Genomic DNA, 11284 nt, shown 5'->3' with positions numbered 1-11284 from the left:
TCTCAGCCTTGTCTGAATTTGAGTACCATTTTGTTAAACCGTAACAGTCCCACTACTTCCTGGTTCTGATTTAAAAAAATGGAGGGATGAGACTCATCCTTGACCTGTTCATGTTCAGCAATTCGATCATGGGGATATAATTCCACATGCTGACAAACATCTGCTGGAGAACTTCACCAGGACGACTGGTTTTCACCTCCATAGATCTGAAGAGTGCATATTTTCACATTTCCATCATTCTGAAACACTCCACGCACGTTCTCGAAATGCGTGGAGACGGCTCTGCAGTCGTTACACATAGCAGGAATGGGAAATATTTTTATCTGGACAATCTGCTCTTATTAGCTCGGTCCAGTAAGAAAGCAGTCACACAGACCAAAACGCTAGTGTTACACCTGCTAAACCTGGAGTTTCTATAAACTGGGACAAACTTCTGTTCGTCCATCCCAGATGATTGTTTATCTGGAAGTGGAGCTAAACTCAACTACAATGAGAGCCTGTTTATCACAGCTGAGAGCCAAAGCTCTGTCAGCTCAGCTCCGCTGTGTCAAACCCAGCTCCACCGTGTCAACCCTGCAGCATAGTGACAGTTCTGCCTGTCATGCGACTCCTGGGATGATGTCAGCGGCCCACATCGTGGTTCCGCTGGGCCTACTTCACACGAGACGTCTTCAGAGATGGTTCGCCTGCCTGCGCATAGATCCTGTGTGCCAGAAGAGGTGGATTATCTTTGTGCCCCCCTCCGTGAGAACCGATCTGAATCACTGGGGAAACCCTCTCATTCTGTCAGAGGGAGTTCCAATCAGCAGGCCTATGTCACACGTCTCGGTTTTCACAGACACGTTCCTGTCAAGCTGGGAGGAATGTGTCTGTCCCAAACAGTGGAAGCACAGTGGCTGGACCACATGTCGCTTCACATAAATGTGCAAAAATGTTTTCACGGTCTGAAAAGTGACTCAACATTTTGCCCCTGCTGCGTGATCAGCATTTTCTGATCCACACAGACAACAAGGTGACGGCAGTTTACATAAACCGTCAGGAAGATGTGCGCTCAGCCCAACTGTTACGCATTACGAAACAGCTGTTGTGTTGGGCACACAGAAACATTTTCCCCATCAGTGCAGTGTACATTCCCAGCGTCCTGAACAGGCGAGCAGATATCATGTCGAGGGGCAGTCCCCGCCACAGAGACTGGAGCCTCCATCCCGAGCTGATTTCTCAGATTTGGAGCAGGTTTGGCAGAGCAGCAGTGGATCTGTCCGCCACACGGGAGAACGCCCAGTGTCAATCAATTATGGTTCTCACTGAGCCCACGAGACGACCCACCATTAGGAGTGAATGCCTTCGCTCACAGCCCGTGGCCAAAAATGCTCCTTTATGCGTTCCCTCCAGTTCTGCCGATATCACAGAACCTGGACCGGGTCCAGGAGGAAGAACCGTCAGTCATCCTCGTAGCTCCTGAACGCATATGCGGCTGTGGATGAGTGGTTAGAGCAGTCGTCCTCCAATATGAGAGTTGGGGGTTCGAATCCACCAACAGTCACATGTCGAAGTGTCCCTGGGCAAGATACTGAACCCTTCATAGCCTCCGATGTGTGTCCCATCGGTGTATGAATGTGATGAAGTACTGACTTAATCTCTTTAGAATGATTTGTTCAATTAGCTTTGTAGTGATCTAGTAGAGTGCTGTATGAATGGGTAAATGAGGACACAGATTGTAGTGTAATGCACTTTGAGTATCTTGAAATAAGATAGAAAAGCGCTATATAAGTACAGTCCATTTACTATCATTGACCATATGCGCTCCGTGGTACCCGAATCTGCAGCGATTGATCTCGGGTCGGCGGTGGAAACTGCTGTGCGTGGGCGCTCTCCTCCAGGCAGGAAGAGCGATCAGGAGTTACCCAAAAATAGGTCAGCATCTTTGGGTCTGTCCACTGAACAGATCCGTTTTAGAAAAGATGGGCCTCCCACAGGATGTGGTGCGTACGTTCAGGGCGCACAAGCTGCTTCCACCATAACGCTGTAAACATCAAGTGGACAGTTTTTCAGCGATGGTGCGCAGAGAAAGGCGTGGAGGCCATCTCATGGCCACTAGGTGGCATGCTGTCTTTTCTGCAGCAGCTGATGGACATAAATCTAGCGTTCAGCACAATTAAAACTTATGCTGCAGCTATTTCTTCCTGTCACAAGGGCGTCGGTGACAAAACAGTTCTTAATCACCCATTGATGAAGCATTTCCTGAAAGGTGTATGGAGACACAGACTGGTGTCATGTCCGCTAGCTCTACAGTGAGACCTAATGGACCTGCACGCTCTGATCAAAGCTCCTTCTGAGCCTTTAGATCAGGTTTCACTTAAATTTCTGTCATTTTAAACAGCCCTGCTGTTAGTTCTGACGTCGGCAAAGAGAGTGAGTGATTATCTGCTCTCTCTGTTGCTTCCTCATGTCTCAGAATTCAAGCTGACGGCAGTTCAGCTGTACTGCTTTTTAACCCTGCTCTGTAAAGCATCACAAGCTCATTCAGATCAAGAGTGATAACCTTGGATGGGTTTTATTCTCTTCCTCATAATTCTGAGGAGGAAGCAACAGCTCACCTCCTTCTGTCCCATGCGAGCATTTTTCATGTTAAGTGATACACAAGGTCGCACTGCGCTGCTTTCAGCGTATATTCATGCATTACTGGGACAGCTCTTTGGGACAACCTCTATCCACCCAGCGCCTCTCACACTGGTTGTGTGAGGCTATTTCTGAAGCTTACAGTTCATCTGGACTGGATCCTCCAGACAATCTCAGCACATTCCACTAGAGGGTTTTCATCCTTCATGGCTCTGCATGGAGGGATGACAGTGAAAGATATTTGTATGGCGGCTGCCTGGTCATCGCCATGTTCAATTACGTGTTTTTATCTACCTGATGTTTCTACTTTCTCCATGACCCATTCTGTTCTCAGGGTTCTGACAGAGTGATTATTATTTGTTTCATGGAGCTTCACTTTTGAGCTCACACCTGCCTGCATGCAGTCGCAGTGTGAGATATTTATTATCAGTCACAAGTTCATGACTGCTGATTTTATCGTTATTAATCAGTTCATCATGAGGAACTATTGGTTTATCGTTACACTGTTACAATTCGTATCTTCCATTGTTCCTATTCACAGTAGCAGGTCTGCTATCTCAGCATTTTTTCTTCACCAGAGATATTTTTTCCAGTGCGCTCCTGTGCATGGAGCACGCAATTACGCAGCGCGTAATTACGCACACAGAAGGCTGAGTGATGAAAAGTTTTTTTGTGCAAGCAAGTGCTTCATGTTGTGTCTGAGTAGACCCAGTGAGGCATAGACTACGTCCTGCTTCGCCTTTAACCCACTAGCGATAGCCTTAAAGGGCGAAGCTTATACGAAATAGAACATTGGTTACATACTGTAACCCCAGATTCTATGAATATAGGTGCAGCCCTTTAAGCTCTGGGCCTCACTGGTTCCTAAATGGCTGAAGAAAAAAGCTATTTGGGAGCCGATTACCCGGTCTCACCATAATTTATATGGACTGGGGATGAGGCCCACACAGTAGGTGGGCATGGACTAAAGTTTTCAGTGCTGCGCTGCGCACGTAGGGATAAACCCACTAGCGATAGCCTTAAAGGGCTGCGCCTAAACTCATAGAATCTGGGGTTATAGTACGTAACCAACGTTTCCTCAGTCAGCATTCACACAGCATCTCTCTGGTTACCAATTCATGAATAAATCATAACATTTTAAAGTATGTGGTTGTTGGGGGACAAAAAAGTCTTGAATTAGCCACAGATGGCTTTTACCTGTCCATCATATATGACATTTATCATCCCATCTCTGTCCTCATCCCCAAACAGAAACACCATGGCTCCTCCAGGCACAGTCAGCTGTCCCGGGCCCTGAGCCATGAAGGGACGTCGCACACGCATGTAGTGAGTCTCCTTATCTCTAAGGGGGAAAAAAATCACCACATACTCATATGCCAGGTATTTATTTACTTAAATTGAGTGTTTTCTTATCAGCTGTTGTAACATTTAAGTATACTTACAGAGCTCCATCCATCTGAGGTTCATAAAATCCAGGTTTCTGTAAAGAAATCAGACATTGACTGACAGAAGCTCTTTCTGTACGAAGCCACTGGGCTGGGACTAACCTGTTCCCTCAGGGATTCAAAACCTCCAAAATCATCGTTGGGAATCAAAGAAGAAATGACCTGCAGCAGAAGATCATCGACAATTAGAGAAGATGCAGCGAAACTTTGATGCTAGAAGAAAAATATATTTTCTGAACACAGCAGCTTCTGCAGCATGGTGCCACAGTGGTTTTGGTTCATATTTTATTCTCAATATCCCATTAATACAAAATGAAAACAAAACTTTAAATACGTATGTGCTGCACATTGATTTAAATGGGAAATAACAGAAACACGCCCTCATTCATATATAAAGAAAACACATTATTTCATATAGCCTGTCTAGCCTAAATATTGGTTTCCTATCGCCCACTTGTGGGGAGTGGGCGCCCTCCACCAAGTGCAGAGTGTGTATCTTCTGCTGAAGTCTGACACACAAGTGGTAAAAGGAGGATAGGGGGATTCTCAGTGTTCTGGACCTTAATGTCAGTAAAACCAAGAAATTTTGTTTGGGAGGTAGATGGGGAGTAGAGGATAACATTTTTTCGGGAGTACCGCGGGTCATGTGATACCAGCCGGATTCCGGCAGGACCGGAGTCAACCTCATTATAACTCACGTGACTGGGACATGACCGGACTGAAAGCTAACGGGAGCAGACAGGACCAATAAACAAAAATGAAAATGAAACCTAAAAAAAATAAAAAAAACACGGGCGCAGCTATTTTGTAGTTTTCTTTCAGTAAGCCTTCCCTTTAACACAAGTCAAAAGAACTACATTGCCCAAAAGTCAAAGTTCCAGCCGTATATGTTTACCGAGAGGGTGGGAGGAGCAGCAACGTCTCCAAAGAAACTGAATGGCAGAAATAGTTTGCAACGCAAGGTAAGAAGTATCTGTCTGTCTATTAAACTCACAGAACAGGCAAGAAAGTGTCAAATAACCCTGAACTTCACGAGAGTTGTGTTGGTGCTGTGATGCTTTAAACGTTTCGTCTCAGCTGCAATGAGGAGCTGCGGGGAGTCAGACTTTGTTTACCATCAGTAAATAAACTCTAACAGTGCATTTTTCTCCACCTTATCCCTTTTAATATAAAAATTATGCTCTGCTTTGTTATGTGGGTTTTTAGGTTAAAAATTGCATTATTTGTCGCTGTTCGTAATGAAAAAAAAAAAAAAAAAAAAAAAAAAAAAAAAACCTCTTCCTGTTTAAAGTGCATAAAATCTCCGGTAAAAATATCCCTATTTTTATATTGTGACATCCTACTGGATACTGGAATAAAGGAAAAATGTGAATAACCATCACTTTATTGTGTAAATAGTTACTGTCGGCTGTAACCATGCCAGTAAACAACAAACTCGTTAGTGAAAGCATTCTCCGGTAAAAATATCCCATTTCTATTTCGTATAGGCTTCAGCCTTTAAGAGCTGTCGCTGGTGGGTTTATCCCGTCATGCAAAGCATCGCACTGAAAAAAATTAGTCCATGCCCACCTGTTATGTGGGCCCCACCCGGTCCATATAAATTACGTTAAGAGCGGGTTATCAGCTCCCATTTTTCTTCATCAAGCGTATAGCAATGAGCTTCAACAACGATGTCCAGCACCAATGTCATCTGCCTGTGCCCGTCCTACAAGCCGGGTACATGCTGAGTTTCGACCGGCATGACATCTTTCGAAGGATGCCTGGGTCCCCGCCATGCCGAGCTTGCCTCCTCCTGCCACCTCTGTGACCTCCTCCCCCCGGAGGAGAGGCAGAGGCGAGCAGCCTTGTACAAGGCTAACGTCAAGGAGTGCCTCTCTGTTGCGGGAGACTGTTCGCTGGATGACGCCATTGATTTTTTTCAACGCCGGCTCTCAGAGCGAATCGAATGGTTCCTCCGGGACAGGCAATGTCAGCAGCAGCCCCACTGCTCACTCCCTCCTGGAGAGCGTGCTGTCGGGACGAGAGGGGCCGAGCAGATGCTCACCCCCCCCGGGCCTTTCCACATCAGCGACCACACAGCTCCCAGCCGTCGGTGTCCTCCTCTCGAAGCTGTCTGGCATAATCCAGGAGGCGGCTGACACGAAGGGACTTTCCGTCCCTCTCCTCCCCCTGCCAGATCGGATGATCTAGCGGTAAGGTTGGGCCCCACCCCAGCTTACCATCCTGATCCCATCTGGCTTCGTTCCCCAGCAGTGACGTCCTACTGGAACGAGGCTGCAGCCGGACCTGGTAGACTGAGAGCGCCGGTTTCCACATTTGCGCCCATCACCAGAGTAGAGGGGTTTACTGAAGCATGACCAGACGGTGACATCGCTCACCAACCAAGCTCACCAGTGTGCGTTCCAGGCAGCTGCATCAAACAATAATGTTGTGCTGCTAGCGTACAGCATTTCAAAGAGGTTGGAACAAACAGACCTGCCTGAGGAGATGAAGAGTTCCCTCTGCAAGGCGTCTGACATCATCCTGAACCTGTGCGCCTCTTCTGCTGTTTGCCTGTCTCACATCGCAGCCTGGATGATAATGGTTCAGCGATCTACCTGGCTCCGTCACTTCCCCTCCCTGCCGGAGAAGCTGCAGAAGGACTTGTTGGAAGGCCCCATCACGGCAAATGCGCTGTTCGGAGCCAACTTCAAGGCCATGCTTGACAAGTCAAAGAAGTCGAAGGAGGTGTCGGAGGCTGTGCGCCATCTGGTCAAGCCGCACTCTTCTTCTCGCCCCCCACCGCCCGCTGGAGAGAGCGATGTGACCAAAGACAGCAGCAAAGACGTGCCACAGCTGCAGCAACATCTTCTCGCTCCGCTACACCGCCAGCCCCTCCCGGCAGAGAACAGCCCTCCTCATCCTGGCATCCAGCAGTACAGCATTTCCCCAGAGACTGCCAACAGGCGCCCCCCTGGAAGAACCAACCGCAAGGCTCACGGGAGAGAAGATTCAAAAAATGACTCCTTGCGGAGCCTTGCAAAATGATGGTTTGACTTTTGAAATAAAATGTAAACATCATTCAGGAATTAAAGTGTCTGATTTCAGCCTGTCTGTCAGTTCGGATGATATCATAGTGGCTTCTCCTCACACATCCTCCACACAAAACAAGCTGATGTCCTTCAAACAGGGTTTTAAAAATCACCGCAGCTCAAAAAAACACGCAAAAGGTGCGTGTGACACAGCCAAAAGTGAATGTTTTCAGCAGACCGAGTCCAGTGGGAAACCTCGCTCTCAACCTAAGCCATGCGCCGCCTCCTCTGACAGCAACGGCGGCAAACGCGCGACCCCGCATCAGTGGCAGCCTTCGCCGAAGCAGCACCGCATGGCCAAGGGCGCGCACGCCTCTCCCCAGCGCACGCCAGCTCACATAGCACGGATGTGAGCCCGCAGCCTGAGCGCGGCACAGATGTGCCTTCAGGGCCCTTTTGAGAAAGTTTCACCTGAGGTCGACACCTTCGCAGCACATGACGGCAGTAGAGGCTGTAAATCGGTTGACGTCCATAAAAAACATGATGCAGCACGGAGACGTGTGTCCGCTCCCCAAACGTTACGCGGAGTGGCAGCGAGTGTGCGCTCTAGACAGATGGATGAACCGCCTTATCAGCAGGGGATACACACTGCAGTTCGCAGCTCAACCCCCCCCCCCCCCCATTTGGAGGAATTTTAAAGACGGTTCTGTCATGCCCAGAACAGATCTCGTTCCTTCGTTCAAGAATTTCTGGTGAAAAATGTAATTTCTATGGTTCCAGAAGGAGAGGAAAGCATAGGGTTCTACTCTCGTTACTTCCTGGTCCCAAAACGGACCGGCGGGATGAGACCCATCTTGGATTGGTCAATTTTCAACAAATCAATCATGGAGAGACAATTTCAAATGTTAACAACCAGACAATTGTTAGACAACATTCAGCAAAACAACTGGTTTACTTCCATCGATCTGAAAGGCGCCTACTTCCACATCCCAATCATTCCAAAGCACAGAAAGTTCATGCGCTTCTCCTTTCAAGGGATCCAGTATCAGTACAACAGACTCCCGTTCGGTATTCCCTCGCGCCACGCACATTTTCAAAATGCGTGGAGGCGGCTCTGCAGCCGTTACACGGTGTAGGGATGAGAATTCTGTTTTATCTGGATGATCTGTTGCTTCTGACCCGTTCCAGACAAGAGGCAGCAGCGCAAACTCTGATGCTGACGTCACACCTGCAAAATCTCGGCTTCACCATAAACTGGAAAAAGAGTTCAGTTCTCCCGGCCCAGACGATCGTTTATTTGGGAGTGGAGCTAAACTCGTCACTATGAGGGCTCGCTTATCTCAGACGAGAACGAAAGTTCTAAAGGATAAACTCCGCCACGTGAAACCGGGCAGAGTGGTAACAGCTGTTTCTGTCATGAAGTTGTTAGGAACAATCTCGTCAGCTCACACGGTGATCCCGTTGGGCTTACTCTACATGCAACGTCTCCAGAGGTGGTTCGCTTGTTTGCGTGTGGATCCGGTGAGGCAGAAGAGACGGATGATCGCTGTGCCCCCCTCCGTGAGAAGTGACCTGAGACACTGGGGAAATCTTCTTGTTTTGTCGGAGGGAATTCCCATCAGCAGACCTACGTCACACGTGTCAGTCTTCACAGACGCATCCCTGTCAGGTTGGGGAGGCACATGCATGTCTCGAGCTGTGGGACGCTGTGGCCACCCCACACAGCAGCTCATATAAATGTTTTGGAGTGTTGCACGGTTTTGAATGATATTCAACACTTTGCCTCTGTGTTACGGAATCAATATGTGTTGATTCACACAGACAACAAGGTGACTGCTGCATACATAAACCGGCAGGGGTGTGTGAGCTCAGCCCAAATGTTACACATTACGAGACAGCTGCTGTGTTGGGCACACCAAAATCTGCTCTCCATCAGAGCAGTGTACATCCCCGGTGTTCTGAACAGGGGGCGGATGTGATGTCCAGGGGCAGTCCACATCACGGGGACTGGACTCTCCATCCAGAGCTGATGGCTCAGACGTGGCAGAAATTTGGCAAAGCGGCCGTGGACCTTTTTGTAAAAAGAGAGAACGCTCAGTATCAACTATGATTCTCACTGAGCCCACAAGACGAACCACCGCTACGGGTGGACACGTTTGCTCACAGCCCGTGGCCCAAAATGCTTCTTTACGCATTTCCCCCACTCCCTCTGATATCACGGTTTCTGAACCGAGTTCAGGAGGAGGGACTGACAGCTCTCCTGGTGGCTCCCGAGCGCATGAACCCCCCATGGTTCCCAGTTCTACGACGCCTGTTATCGGGGCGCCCGTGGAAACTGCAGTGGAGGGAGGATGCTCTCCTCCAGGCAGGAGGAGCAATCAAGAGTTACCCAGAAATAGGCTAGCACCTTTGGGTCTGGCCGCTGAGCAGATCCGTTTAGAGAGGATTGGTCTCTCTTAAGAGGTAATGCGCACATTCCAGGTTTCACGTGCTGCCTCCACCACAGCGCTGTACACATCAAAGTGGACAGCTTTTCAGCGCTAGTGTATGGAGAAAGGTGTAGAGTCCACCTCATGTCCACTAGGTTGAGTGCTGTTCTTTCTGCAGCAGCTGATGGACAGAAATCTGGCGTTCAACACGATTAAAACGTACGCTGCAGCCATCTCTTCTTGTCACAAAGGTTCTGGGGACAGAAAAGCTTTTAATCATCCGTTGATGAAACGCTTTTTAAAAGGTGTACAGAGACACAGGGCTGTTTCATGCGCACTTTCTCCACAGTGGGATTTAACGCTGGTTCTACAAGCCCTGATCAAAGTTCCGTTTGAGCCACTAGATAAGGTTCCGATTAAATTCTTGTCTCTTAAAACAGTCCTGCATTTGGCTTTAACATCCGCTAAGAGGGTGAGTGATTTATCTGCCCTCTCTGTCGCTCCATCATGTCTTAGAATTCAAGCTGATGGCAGCTCAGCTGATCTGAGGCCTAATCCAGCGTTTATGCCTAAAAACATCACAAGCTCTTTAAATCAAGAGCAATATCATTGGAAGGTTTTCTTCCCCTCCTCCTCATAAATCAGAAGAAGAATCATCTTTCCATATTCTCTGCCCTGTACGTGCATTGACGTGTTACGTAACATGCACAGCGGCATAATGTCAGACTCAACATTTGTTTGTGCACTATAGAGACGCATCTGCAGGTCGCCCGTTATCCACCCAGCACCAGTCACACTGGCTGTGTGAGGCCATTTCTGAAGCTTACAGAGCATCAGATTTAGACCCTCCTGACAACCTCAGGGTGCATTCGACCAGAGGTATCGCATCTTCAACTGCTTTACATAATGGTATGTCAATGCTGGATATTTGCACTGCGGCCGCGTGGTCAACACCTTGTTCATTTATTCGCTTTTATTTACGTGATGTGACGGCTCGTTCCATGACACATTCTGTCCTTAGTGCCTTAACAGAATGAATATTATTGTTTCATGGAATCTCGTTTAAACTCACATCTGACTGCATGCATTTACAGTGTGAGATGTTCTGATGCATGCTCAATAATCCAGGTAGAAAAATCTAAAAAAGTTAAATCTGGTCCTCTGGACATTCAAAAAAACAAAGCAAAACAACAAAAAAATGTAGAAACGTTTTGTCTCTCATCCAAGAGACTTCCTCAGTCTGAGGTGCTGTATTCAGCTCAGTCTCTTAAATAGCACCTTCTCAGAGTGGATCAACCGGTTTTGCTGCTGACAACCAAAACCAGCTGATCACATGCTCAAGAAGGACCATCAGCCTAACAATGGATCATTAGCACACTGATGGTTGTTTACTATTCACAGAGGGCTGAGTGATACTAGCAATCACAGCACTGTAAGAGGGGGACAATTGAACACATTGGCCTCCACCCCTGTTTAACGATGGACAATCTCTTTTCACAAAGATGGCCTCCTTTACTCTTCTCTCAAACCATCGTTCCTCTCTATCCAGGATATGCACATCTTCATCCCTGAAAGAGTGACCGCTGGCCTGGAGATGAGTGTAGACCGCAGAGTCCTGGCCTGATGATGTTGATCTTCTGTGCTGGGCCATCCTTTTGGCCAGTGGCTGTTTTGTTTCCCCAATGTAAGACTGATCACAGCCCTCCTGACACTGAACAGCATACACAACATTGCTCTGTTTGTGCCGGGGGACTGGATCTTTGGGATGAACCAGTCTTTG

General features: G+C 47.9%; 1 protein-coding gene across 1 annotated transcript in view; it reads right to left on the bottom strand.

Annotated features, from left to right (window-relative positions):
- Positions 1-11284, bottom strand: part of LOC119413693 (NADPH oxidase activator 1-like) — a 77507-nt gene that overhangs the window by 60324 nt on the left and 5899 nt on the right. Inside the window, exons 6-10 of the mRNA XM_037680747.1 lie at positions 6675-6852; positions 4519-4573; positions 4167-4226; positions 4062-4099; positions 3817-3961 (exon numbers count right to left, since the gene is read on the bottom strand). Coding sequence (XP_037536675.1) covers positions 3817-3961; positions 4062-4099; positions 4167-4226; positions 4519-4573; positions 6675-6852 — 476 coding nt within the window. The remainder of the gene's footprint in view (positions 1-3816; positions 3962-4061; positions 4100-4166; positions 4227-4518; positions 4574-6674; positions 6853-11284) is intronic.

Source organism: Nematolebias whitei, chromosome 8 (genome assembly GCF_014905685.2).
Source record: "Nematolebias whitei isolate Nwh7 chromosome 8, NemWhi1, whole genome shotgun sequence".
Lineage (NCBI taxonomy): Eukaryota > Metazoa > Chordata > Actinopteri > Cyprinodontiformes > Rivulidae > Nematolebias > Nematolebias whitei.
This window is presented reverse-complemented; position numbering and strand designations above follow the sequence as displayed.